The sequence below is a fragment of the Macaca mulatta genome, chromosome 10, assembly GCF_049350105.2.
Source record: "Macaca mulatta isolate MMU2019108-1 chromosome 10, T2T-MMU8v2.0, whole genome shotgun sequence".
Lineage (NCBI taxonomy): Eukaryota > Metazoa > Chordata > Mammalia > Primates > Cercopithecidae > Macaca > Macaca mulatta.
The window spans coordinates 32,978,713-32,990,926 of record NC_133415.1 but is presented as its reverse complement, the minus strand read 5'-3'; the positions used below and the strand labels follow the sequence as shown (position 1 = coordinate 32,990,926).

At 66.4% G+C, this 12,214-nt stretch overlaps 2 protein-coding genes across 21 annotated transcripts; both read left to right on the top strand.

Annotated features, from left to right (window-relative positions):
- Positions 1-670: 670 nt before the first annotated feature.
- Positions 671-9,481, top strand: SEPTIN5 (septin 5). 20 transcript variants are annotated; one of them, XM_015149712.3, is made up of 12 exons: positions 671-799; positions 955-965; positions 5,768-5,864; positions 5,970-6,056; positions 6,279-6,402; positions 6,484-6,618; positions 6,713-6,830; positions 6,932-7,033; positions 7,805-7,901; positions 7,987-8,122; positions 8,394-8,496; positions 8,593-9,481. In XM_015149712.3, exons 1-12 carry the CDS (start codon positions 757-759, stop codon positions 8,647-8,649), a joined length of 1,110 nt encoding a protein of 369 aa, XP_015005198.1. In that variant the 5' UTR covers positions 671-756; the 3' UTR covers positions 8,650-9,481. The 20 variants fall into 20 exon arrangements, 16 of the variants coding, with proteins under 16 accessions (XP_015005198.1, XP_077807033.1, XP_077807023.1 ...); XM_077950907.1 differs by having other exon boundaries at positions 7,805-7,905; XM_077950897.1 differs by having other exon boundaries at positions 6,932-7,068; positions 7,783-7,901.
- Positions 8,593-10,947, top strand: GP1BB (glycoprotein Ib platelet subunit beta). The gene is made up of 2 exons (XM_015149714.2): positions 8,593-9,741; positions 10,017-10,947. The coding sequence occupies exons 1-2, from the start codon at positions 9,732-9,734 to the stop codon at positions 10,631-10,633; spliced, it is 627 nt and encodes a 208-aa protein (XP_015005200.2). The 5' UTR covers positions 8,593-9,731; the 3' UTR covers positions 10,634-10,947.
- Positions 10,948-12,214: the final 1,267 nt, after the last annotated feature.

Below are 12,214 nucleotides of genomic sequence, written 5' to 3'. Positions count from 1 at the left end.
GATGGTCAGGGCCGGTCCTGCCCGACACCTCAGCTCACTCCTCTTCACAAATAATCCCATTTTACAGCCCAGGAAAAGAGAGGCCGGACCACTGCCCAAAAGCCTGTGGTCTGCAGCCTGCCAGGTGCGTCTGCTCGCAGAGCAGGTCTGCTCAGCACCGAGCGGTCAGCAGAGGAAAGGCTGGGCACTGGCCAGCCGCACCGGGACCATCCCTGCCCAGGCTACCGCCTCCGGAGTCCACCGCGACCTCGGCGGGGTGGGGCGGAGCGTGCAGGGCCTGGCCGGGAAAGCCAGGGCAGGCTTTAGAGAAGGGCCACCGGACGGATGGTCCGCGGGGAGGACCGGCGTGGCCCGGGTCCCAGCGAGGGCGGAGGGAGCGCGGGCCGGGCCTGGGCTGGGGCACCGGGGAGGTTGCGGGGAGGAGGCCGGTAACAGCCTTGCAGGGCGGGGGCGGTGCGGGTCTGGTCCGGTGACCCCGGGCGCGGCCGGGGCTGTGGGAGGCGAGGGCGTCGCCCCGAGGCCGCGGGCGCGGGTCCATGGTGGGGGGCCTGGGTCCCCGCCCCCCCCCGGGCCGCGCCGGGTCGCGCGTGGGCGCGGCGGGCGCCGATTGGCTGCTGGGCGCGCGGGCGGGGCGGGCGGCGGCGGCGGCGGCGGCGCGGAGGGGCCGCTCACCCCGCAGCCCGGCCTCGGCCTCCGCCGCTTGTCGCCGCGCCCCGCCCGCGCGCCCGCCCCGCACGTCCCCCGCCGGCGGCCACCATGAGCACAGGCCTTCGGTACAAGAGCAAGCTGGCGACCCCAGGTGAGCCCAGCGCCTGCCCGCGTGCCCGCGCGCGCCTTTGTCCCCGCCGCCCGCGCGCCTCTCACCGTGTCTCTCCATCTCTCCCCCTCCCGCCGGCCCGGACCCGCCCGGAACCGGACCCGGACCCGGACTCGACCCCGACCCCGATCCCGCAGAGGACAAGCAGGTACGTGCGCGCCATCGCTCCCCTGCCGGGAGACCCGGCCGGCTGTCACCCATTGTGACACTAGCGCCGCGGGCGCCCAGGCGCGACCCCGCCCCCGCCGGCCCTCACCCAGCCCTGTCGCGATCACCGATTGTCAGCCGGGCAGTGCCGCCGCGCCTGGGGCTGCAAAGGGGAGGAGTGGGGGCCCTGGTCCCCTGACCACCGTGCACCCCTCCCCAGGATGGGGGGATGGGCAGAGTGTCCCCCTCCCAGAGGGCCAACGCCAGCATCTCCTGCTGACCTGGCCTGTAGGCCATGAGCTGGGGGTCCTGGGTGAGGCCATGGTCGTGGAAGGCCACGCTGGGGGAGGGGACTCAGGCTCCATCAGCCAGCACAGTCCCTGAACAGCCCCACAGCAGAGGGCCTGTAGTCACCCCACACCTCCCCTGCACCTTCATGCCCCTCTCCCTCCCCACACACAAATTCGAATGTTCAGGTCTGCAGCAGGGCCTCTTCCCCACATTGGGAACCCCCAAGGTCTGGTCTGAGTCATTCTTGGTGCCCAGATGGGTCCTGGGACCCCGTGGGTACAAATAGGCTTGTGGCTTCTCCAAAGGGTTGACCTGGGCCCCGCCCTCCAGGAAAGCAGGACTGGACAGGAGGCTGGCCTAGGCACTAGGTGAAATCCAGCCGAGCTCAGGGTTAAACAATGCTGTGAGACCCGTGGAGTGGGGTGGGGGCTGACAACCAGGTGGCCTCGGGGGGGCTGGGGGAACCCTGCTGGTGGCCTCTCTGGCTTGAGCTCAGCCATCTTTGGGTGAGAAAAGAAGAGCCCAATTCTGGCACCAGGCTGGCATTGGCAGCCCCCATCAGGGATGGAGTTTCTCAGGAGCCATGGGTGCTGAGTGGAACTCCAGAGTCTTGGCCCAGGGTGCAGCAGGCAGGGCAGGAGGGCTGGGCAGGGGGGGCTGGGAGCTGGGGGAGTCATTGGTTGACCAGTGCCATTCTCCTGGAAGGGACACACCCTGCCCAGAGGTGGGTGAGGCTCTCTGGGAGGGGCTCCTTGGGGAGCCAGGCTAGGAGCTGCCTCCCCGTCACAGCAGGTCAGACAAAGCCTGAGATGCAGGGACACATGCGTCAGGCTATTGTTTGAGGGAGATGGAAGGAGCTGAGGCTGGGAGACCCGGGAGGCCAGGCCTCCGAGGCTTCTCCTGGGCCTGCAGGTGTCCCCAGCTTGACCCAAGGGCACTCTGAGACCCTGGGCTCCAGCCACTGCTGTTCGGTGCGGCCAGGCTCTCTTGCCCTTTACTGCAAGGTGGGGACCCCCTCCTGCTGAGGTGCCCATCCTTTGAGGTCAACTGGGAGTCCACCTCACCCTATCCCAGGCCTCCAAGCCCAGAGGAAGAAGGCACTGTACGGCCAAGGGAGGGAGCCCCGGAGCAGGAGCCAGGTCAGGTGTCTGGGGCGACCAGTGGGTCTGGGGGAGCTGGAAGCACATTTCAGTTTCCCTGCTACCACAGTCATTGAGCCTCAACCTGTCCAAGCATTCTTTTTCTTATTTGAAAGGGGGCTGTAGAAGCATTGGGGAAGCACCGTCACTACCCTCTGTGCCCCCGCCTCCTCGCAGGCAGCACCAGTGGTTTCTTGGCCCTGGCTGCTGCTCCCAGAGCTGACTCCAGTGATTCTAAGAGTGGAAGTGGCTGAGAGGCTGAGGCATCAGGAGGAGGTGGGCGCAGCTGTGTCATATGGCTCAGGAAGCCCTGGGAGTATCTTTTGTCACTTGAGGACCAGAGAAAGGGGGTGGTAGGTAGGGCCCCTTCCTTGAGGCTCCCCCAGGGAATCCACAGGCCCTGACTGGGCCCAGTGGGTGGCAGGGCAGGTGGGCTGAACGCTGAGAGTGAGATTCTTGCCCTCCTGACCTGGGCCTCCCCAGAGCCTGTGCCTTACCAATGGGGAAACTGAGGCAGGCAGTCTGAGAGCCACACACTGTTAGATACCTCCTAGCCTGAGGCCTAGGCCTAGGGCTGTCTGTCTTCCTGGAGATGCCCTGGGCCCGAGATGCCAGCCTGTCTGGGTGGGTGCTGGGCTTCGAGGTGTGGACCCTCAGAAACTGGGTGGGACTCAGCCTAGAGGCTTCCTGCAGGTCAGGGCCATGGAAGGCTGGGGCCCGTGAGGAGGCTTTTCTGGCAGCAAGGACTGAAGGATGCACTGGTAGAGCCAGGGGGCCTGGAGCCACCCCCTTTCCCTGGGATGAAAGGCTCTCCTGTTCCCAGCTGTGGGCCTGCCCCTCCTCCCCAGGTGCCAGTGGCTTCCAGGCCCCACAACAGGACCAGGGCCTGGACCGGCAGTGGAGGAGGTCCCTCAGCCAGGAGGGCCTAAGGGAGGGCTGGTGGCGGGTGGGGTGGGGCTGGGGCCTCCAGCTTCTAATGTTCTAACGTGCAGGGACTGGGCCTGTCCGGTCCTACCCTGGAACTTTTCTAGGCCCCATGTCCTGCTCTGCTGGGCTTGCCTGTTGGGATTCTACTGGGGTCAGGAAGGTGGGTGGCCCACAGAGCGGAGCTCAGGAGACCCCCGCAGTCCCTGGAGTAGCCACATGGGAGGGAGGCCCAGCTGGCAGGAGCTCCGAGTCCCTCCAATCCTGTGGGTCAGAGCCGATGAAGAAGCTCACAGGGCAAGGGAGTGTCCACGGAAGCACATGGGAGATGGGTCTCATCCCACCCCCTACCCCTGTCTCTGAGGGCAGGGCCACCTGGGGGCTGCAGGGCAGCGCATGGGTGGCTGGTGTTTATTCAGCAGGCTGGCAGGGGCTTCCAAGTTTTGCAGGGACCTCCAGTACTCTGGCAGCCTGCACCCTTCCCTTCCCTTCCCTTCTGTCCACCCTAAGCCTCCTAGGGGGCGGGCCGGGCTGGACTTCACAAAAGGGCTCTGCCCTCCTCCCGTCCCCCGAATGTCTTGGGGCGCCGCACCGGGAAAGAGTCCACCAAACACACATGCACACACCCACCCACACGCGCGCACACGCACATACCCAATGCACGCACTCACACACGCGTACACACACACGTGCACACGCATGTATACACGCACATGTACGGGCACACACGCAGGCATTGCACACACGCAGGCATTACACACACACCCGCACGGACGCGCACACACAAACACGCGCACACACGCACAGGGGAGGTCAGCCCCCAGCAGGGCTGGGGAGGGGTGCAGGGCGCGGCGTGTCTGTGGGCGCCGTGACGCAGCTGGGAGGTTTTTGGGCAAGTCTGCTAGAAGACTGCCGGCCCTGAATGGGGCGGGTTCCCGCGCGGTTGCGCGTGGGTCCCGGGAGCGGCCTCCGGCGCCCTCTGGCGGGCGGAAGCCGCGCAGCACCTCTTGGGGTCGGAACGCGCGGCCGCTACCGACTCCCGGCCCGCCCCAGCCCGCGTGCAGGACCCGGTCGTCCCCTTATGCTGTCCTGGAGCCCGGACTGAGGCCCCAGGGGCGCGGCGGGCCTCCCGGTCCCCGCAAGCCACGGCCAGTCAGCGCCTCGGCTCAGCCCTGCCCTCCGCAGCCGCTTTCGGGTGGCTCCGCCCGCGGCCCAATTTCCAGGCGACCGTTTCCCGGCGACGGCGGGCGGGGCCGTCTCTGCCGCCCCCCGCCGCGCGCTCCGCGGGCGCCTGCGACGCCCCGCCTCTGGCTCGGGTGCGGGAGCGGGGCCTGCCCGGGCTGCGACGCCGCCACAGCTCGGGGCCAGTCCGCCCAGTCAGGGGGATGGCTCGGGCGGCCTCGGGGGTCGACGATCCCCCGGGTGGGCGACGTGCCCTGTCCAGGCCTCACTTCCCGCGTCCGCAAAACGGGGCGGAGAACGCAGCCTAAGGCAGAGCCGTGCCAAGGTCCCTCGCCGTCTCCGGGCTCTGGCGGCCTGACCGGGCCTGGGGTCCGAGCGCGCCCGCGGGCCCGCAGGGGTCGCCGCGATGGACTCGCTGGCAGCGCCCCAGGACCGCCTGGTGGAGCAGCTGCTGTCGCCGCGGACCCAGGCCCAGAGGCGGCTCAAGGTGCGTGTGTGGAGAGGGCGGAACGTGGGTCTGTGACCCCGCGGGCCCCGAGACTCGGCAGGGGGTCCCCGTCCCCGCGCGCTGCCCGTCAGCGCCTAGGTTCAGCCCTGCCCTCCGCAGCGGCCTCGGGGGGTCCGCGGCCCAACGGTGGCCGATGTGCCCTGTGCAGGCCTCACTTCCCGCGTCCCCAAAACGGGGCGGAGAATGCGGCCGTGGGACCCCTCCAGGGGCCCCAAGGGTCTGCGGGGGCTGGGCGCCGGGGCGCGCGGGCGGGGTAGGCTCGGCGCCGCCGTCTATAAATAGGCGCTGCTCCGCCGCCGCCGCTGCCGCCGCCCCCGCGGCTGGATCCAGGCCAGGTGGGGCCTCCCGCCCCCTGGCACTCTCCGGAGGGGTGAGTGTCGAGGCCCCGAGCTTCTCTGGCTTATGGAGGGCCTTAAGTGTGTCCCAGGGGTCCCAATCCTGTTGCCCTGTGCCCGAGGAGGGAGGACACCGCCTGTGCCTGCTGCAGCCTGACATCTCCCCAAGGGACAAACACAGCCTCGGTCCCTGCAGAGCCCTCCCTAAGGTTGGGGCCAGGGGTGTCCTCTTCTGCCACCCCCTGGCCTGCCTTCTTATCTCCAGGCTTTTGCCCACGGGCCCTCCCCTCATTTTTGCCAGTGAAATGCCCCACCCTGGGAACCATACCCTCTGCTGTCTCCTCATCCTTCATTTGGTAAGAGACAGGGTATTGGGCTTCCGGAGAAACCTTTTTGTCCCTAACTTGTCCCACCCTGCCCCCAGGACATTGACAAGCAGTACGTGGGCTTCGCTACACTGCCCAACCAGGTGCACCGAAAGTCAGTGAAGAAAGGCTTTGACTTCACGCTCATGGTGGCTGGTGAGTGGGCTGGGCTCCTCGGGAGTGGCTGGGGTCCCTGGCCAGCCAAGCTCTGTCGTTGGAGCCCCAGACCTAACCCAACTCCTTCTCTGTACCCGTGTGCAGGTGAGTCAGGACTGGGGAAGTCCACACTGGTCCACAGCCTCTTCCTGACAGACTTATACAAGGACCGGAAGCTGCTCAGTGCCGAGGGTGAGTGGCCCCCAGGAGGCCCTGGCACTGATCCCCAGCCCCCTTCCATGGGACCTCTCCAAGCACTCCCTTCCAGGTCCAGCTCCCAGTGTTCTGTTCTTGCGGGTGGGTCCCCCCGGGGGTAGGGCCAAGGCATCAAGATGGATGAGGACAAGGGTCCTGGCTGCCAAGGGTGAGGGGCTGAGGGTTGGAGAGGCCCCTCCAGTGGCCCCTTCCCTGTAGAGCGCATCAGCCAGACGGTAGAGATTCTAAAGCACACGGTGGACATTGAGGAGAAGGGAGTCAAGCTGAAGCTCACCATCGTGGACACACCGGGATTCGGGGATGCCGTCAACAACACCGAGTGGTGAGCGAGGCCTACTGAGAAAGGCCCTGCCTAGGCGGCCACAGCACTCCAGGCCTGGCCTCACCTCCCTCCTGCCCACAGCTGGAAGCCCATCACTGACTATGTGGACCAGCAGTTTGAGCAGTACTTCCGCGACGAGAGCGGCCTCAACCGAAAGAACATCCAAGACAACCGAGTGCACTGCTGCCTGTACTTCATCTCCCCCTTCGGGCATGGGTGCGTGGCTGTCCTGGGGCCAGACTCGGGAGTGCACCCCCTTACAATATGGCCCCTGGCTGTGCCTATGCCCACGCTTGGCTGCTCTCGGCAGGCTGCGGCCAGTGGATGTGGGTTTCATGAAGGCATTGCATGAGAAGGTTAACATCGTGCCTCTCATCGCCAAAGCTGACTGTCTTGTCCCCAGTGAGATCCGGAAACTGAAGGAGCGGGTGAGCTTGCCGCCGCACAGGGGCCTGGCCAGGGCCCTGGGGCTGAGAGTACAAGGGGGACTTGACCGGCCTCAAATCTGACAGCCCTTGCCCCACCACAGATCCGGGAGGAGATTGACAAGTTTGGGATCCATGTATACCAGTTCCCTGAGTGTGACTCGGATGAGGATGAGGACTTCAAGCAGCAGGACCGGGAACTGAAGGTGAACATGCAGACTGCTGGGGCAGGGCGATGGAGGTGGCAAAGGCAGAACCAGAGGGCCTTGGCCTTGTCTCCTTCACACTGGGCCTGCTGGAGGAGGGCAAGGTCAGCCCAGTTGGGGGCAAGAGTCATTTGTTCTAGGAGTAAAGGACCTGTACCCCCTTCATCCAGAACTAGAAGGTAAAGGTCACCATGTCTTTGCTTGGCTGGGGTGGGTCATGCGGGCCCCACATGGTGCTTGGCAGGTATGGAGCACTTGGCCAGATCCAGAAGTGCAACAGTGGGCCAGGCCCTTAACCCCAACCCTCTTTCCATGGGTTACCAGAGGAAGGGGCTAGCCCAGTGGCACACCCTGGCTCCCAGATTTCTGACCTCCAGGGTTGGTGGCTTCAGGTACCCCAGCAACTTGAGTGGTGATAATGGAGACCATGCCAGGGGAAGGTGGCCACCAGGGCAGGGGCATCAGCACGGGGAGACATAGGCTTAGCCCTGGGGAGGGAAGGGGCAGCTGGAGGGTGTGGTTCTTGATGAGGGAGGAGATGAGGGTGGAGCATGCCTGGAAAGGCCCTGCAATGTGAAGCCCTGGAAGGCCATGGGCTCTGTCTCCAGCCAGTGGCAGAAAGGCCAGAAAGGGGCAACGCCAGGATCTCTTTGAGGAGAGGTCGTTGATGGTGATGCTGGAGGGGTGCCCTGGGAATTACATGCCCGTTTCCCATCAGTAACCCTGCAATTACGCTGACCGGGTGTGAGCCCTTCTCCCTCCTTCCCCCAGGAGAGCGCGCCCTTTGCTGTTATAGGCAGCAACACGGTGGTGGAGGCCAAGGGGCAGCGTGTCCGGGGCCGCCTGTACCCCTGGGGGATCGTGGAGGGTGAGTGGAGTCTTGGGGTACCAGGTCTGGTGGGGGAAGGCTGTCCTAGGCTGGCGCCAGCCCACCACCCACTCCCACCCCGCAGTGGAGAACCAGGCGCACTGCGACTTCGTGAAGCTGCGCAACATGCTCATCCGCACGCACATGCACGACCTCAAGGACGTGACGTGCGACGTGCACTACGAGAACTACCGCGCGCACTGCATCCAGCAGATGACCAGGTGCGCTCCCCAGCCCCAAGCCAGACCTCGCCCCTCCGGCCTCGCCCACGTCTCCATGACTGAGGGCCAGTCCTGTCAGCCCACTCAGACTTGAACCTTGCACAATCCCCCAAATCGCCCCCCCCTCTCCGAGTCTGGTTTCCCTAGAACCAGTCCAGGGCTGTGAGGGCTCCGGAGGGCAGGGCCTCAGCAGTGGTGGGGATGGGTCAGGCATCGCCAGCCCACGCTGAGCCTCCGGGTGGCGCCGCCCCGTCCCTCCCTTCCCCCGCAGCAAACTGACCCAGGACAGCCGCATGGAGAGCCCCATCCCGATCCTGCCGCTGCCCACCCCGGACGCCGAGACTGAGAAGCTTATCAGGATGAAGGATGAGGAAGTGTGTGGGGCGGTGGGGGTGGCGGAGGCGGGCAGCAGGGATGCGCTTCCACGGTGCTGCTCACTGGCCCGGTTGTCTCCGCCCGCCCGCCCGCAGCTGAGGCGCATGCAGGAGATGCTGCAGAGGATGAAGCAGCAGATGCAGGACCAGTGACGCTCGTCGCGGACACACCGTCCGTCTCCGGGACGCCCTCCCACCCCTGGACCCCAGACCGGACTGTTCCCGACCCGGAGACGCGGGGCCACAGCCCCCAGCTGACCCTAATTTATTCTCAGCACCACCCCCTCCCAGGTCATTCGTATCTGCTTCCGAGGGGCCTGGACTGTAGCCCCCGCCCAGCTGGCCCTCTCTGGCCTTGGGGGATCAGGAGCGAAGTTGGGCGGTACTTCAAAGATCCGCCTCTCTTGCCCTTCCCCCGCCCCCAGACGGTCACACCACCCAAACTGCAGGCCCTGCTCTAGCAGGCAGGCAAACCTAGGCAGAAGAGGATTCCCAGGGTCCTGGGTCTGTTGCCTGCCCCAGTGCTGCAGAACGGACTTGGGAGCCCTCCTTTGCCTGCTCCCGCGGGTCACCCAGCAAGTGCTGAGACCCCATTTTCTGTCGAGGGGGGCCGGGTCTTCCCTTAGCCCCAGAAGCCCAGCGGGCAGGGTTGGGCTGAATCAAATGGGAGCTCTCCAGACTTAAGGAGGTGAGAGGCTGCAAGGAGGGCGGGCCGTGACCACCCACACCCCTTCTCCACAGCCCGGCCTGATCTGGAGGACCCCCGGGGCACTGGGCGGTGAGCCACCTCCTGGCAACTCTCGGTGCCGTCCCCTGCCCTGGCTCGAGGCCTCCCCAGCACAGCTGTGGTGTGCCGGGATCCCGAGCCTCGGCCTCCTGATCTTACCACCCGCATGATCCCTTCCCGCCACACGATGCTCCTTTTTGTTCCGTTGTGAATGCCGCGTCCTGTCCTGGTGACAGGAGAACAATGTTGGTGAACGTCGCAGCGGGTGTCCGAGTGCTCCGTGTGCCCCTGAGAGCGGGTGGGAGCGGAAGCCAGGGCGGCCTGCGGCCTCCGGCGATAGTGTGCTATCTGCCGCTGCAGCACGCGTCCGCGCGGCCTCTGGGCTATTTCTGGCCGGGCCGCAGCACTGTGGTCGGTGCGGGCGTGGCGGGGGCGGGAGCGCTTTATCGCTCGGCTCTCCCGCCTACGCGTCCCGCTCCAGAGTAAGCTGGGCCGCCGTCTTCTAGCCATGGGCTCCGGTGAGTCTGGAGTCCGGTCGGGCCCCCGGCTGCTCCCTAGGCCGACCCGGGTTGAGAGGCGCTCTGGTCCTCTGGCTGTAGCTGGGAGAGACTTGGGTCAGACTTAGAGGGGACTTCCAAACGGCGCGCGGGGTGGTCAGGGTGGAGAGGCTGGCGGGCTACCGGGATGCCGGGCATCAGGGGCTGGATGGAGCCGGGCCGGCGCTCTGGGTACTCAGAGACGTCGCCCAGGTGCCCCGCCGACCGCCCGGCTCACTGCGGCGCTTCCCTTGCAGGGCCGCGCGGGGCGCTGAGCTTACTGCTCCTGATGCTGGCGCCGCCGAGCCGCCCGGCCGCAGATTGCCCGGCGCCCTGTAGCTGCGCGGGGACGCTCGTGGACTGCGGGCGCCGGGGGCTGACTTGGGCCTCGCTGCCGACCTCCTTTCCTGTCCACACAACCGAGCTGGTGCTGACTGGCAACAACCTGACGGCGCTGCCGTCGGGGCTGCTGGACGCGCTGCCCGCGCTGCGCACCGCACACCTGGGCGCCAACCCCTGGCGCTGCGACTGCCGCCTTGTGCCGCTGCGCGCCTGGCTGGCCGGCCGCCCCGAGCGTGCGCCCTACCGCGACCTGCGTTGCGTGGCGCCCCCAGCGCTGCGCGGCCGCCTGCTGCCCTACCTAGCCGAGGACGAGCTGCGCGCCGCTTGTGCTCCCGGCCCGCTCTGCTGGGGGGCGCTGGCGGCGCAGCTTGCGTTGCTGGGCCTTGGGCTGCTGCATGCGTTGCTGCTGGTGCTGCTGCTGTGCCGCCTGCGGAGGCTGCGCGCCCGCGCCCGCGCTCGCGCCCGCGCCGCACTCCGGCTGTCGCTGACCGACCCACTGGTGGCCGAGCAAGACGGAACCGACGAGTCCTGAGGAGAGAACCGGCGTGTCCTGAGGAGAGAACCGGCGCTGGGCAACGCGGACCTGCAAACTCGACAGGACGCTACCCGAGGGGCCCTCGCGCCAACCTGGACCGGTCTCCGCCTCCTCCGCTGTCCAATCTCTCATACCCACCCCACCTGCAGGCCCAAACCACGTGGGACAGAACTCCTGCCCACCCTACCCCGAGGGAGGCGAACCCACACCTCCAGGCTTGGGAGGACCATGGGGCACAATGCGGTCCAGACCCTGCCTGCGTCTCCCCTCCAAACTCTGGTGCTGAATAAACCCTTCTGGCCTTCTCTGCACGACTGACCTGGAAATTCCCCTCGCCAAACCCAGGAAAAGTCTCCAGGAGGCGGTTCAAGGGGACACAAATACTTCCTTACATGCCCACCCTAATCTCAGGGGCAGACAGGAGTCAGTGGGTGAACTCTCCCCTTCCAGTCACACTCCCAAAAGGCTACATGGGAAGGCATGAGAGAGATGCTAAGTGATAACTTGGGGGCCAGCGAGGACGCTGTGGGGAGAGTGAGGACCCTGTGGGGGCAGTGAGGACGCTGTGGGGACAGTGAGGACGCTGTGGGGGCGGTGAGGACGCTGTGGACACAGTATGCTGTGGGGACAATGGGGACGCTGTGGACAGTATGGACGCTGTGGGGACAGTGAGAACACTGTGGAGACAGGACACTCTGGGGACAGTGAGGACCCTGTGGGGGCAGTGAGGATGCTGTGGATACAGCATGCTGTGGGGACAGTAGGGACGCTGTGGACAGTGAGGGCACTGTGGGGACAGTGAGGACGCTGTGGACAGTGAGGATGCTGTGGGGACGGCGAGGACGCTGTGGGGGCGGTGAGGACGCTGTGGACGCGGTGAGGACGCTGTGGGGACAATGAGGACATGGGACAATGAGGACACTACACAATGAGAATGCAATGGAGACGCTGTGGGGACGGCAAGGACGCTGTGGACAGGGCGCTGTGGGGGCAGTGAGGGCGCTGTGGACAGTGAAGACGCAATGGGGACACTGGGGGCAGTGAGAAGGCTGTGGATGCGGTGAGGATGCTGTGGGGTCAGTGAGGACACTGTGGGGACACCGTGGGGACAGTGAGGACGCTATGGGGACAGTGAGGACACTGTGGATACAGCATGCTGTGGGGACAGTGGGGACACTGGACAGGATGCTTTGGGGACGGCTGTGGGGGCGGTGAGGACGCTGTGGACGTGGTGAGGACGCTGTGGGGACAGGACGCTGTGGACAGTGAGGACGCTGTGAGGGCGGTGAGGACACTGAACAGTGAGGACGCTGTGGGGGCGGTGAGGGCGCTGTGGGGGCGGTGAGACACTGAACAGTGAGGACGCTGTGGGGGCGGTGAGGGCGCTGTGGGGGCAGTGAGGACACTGAACAGTGAGGACGCTGTGGGGCGGTGAGGACGCTGTGGGGGCGGTGAGGGCGCTGTGGGGCGGTGAGGGCGCTGTGGGGACGGTGAGGACGCTGTGGGGGCAGTGAGGACACTGAACAGTGAGGACGCTGTGGGGGCGGTGCGGGCGCTGTGGGGGCGGTGGGGGCGGTG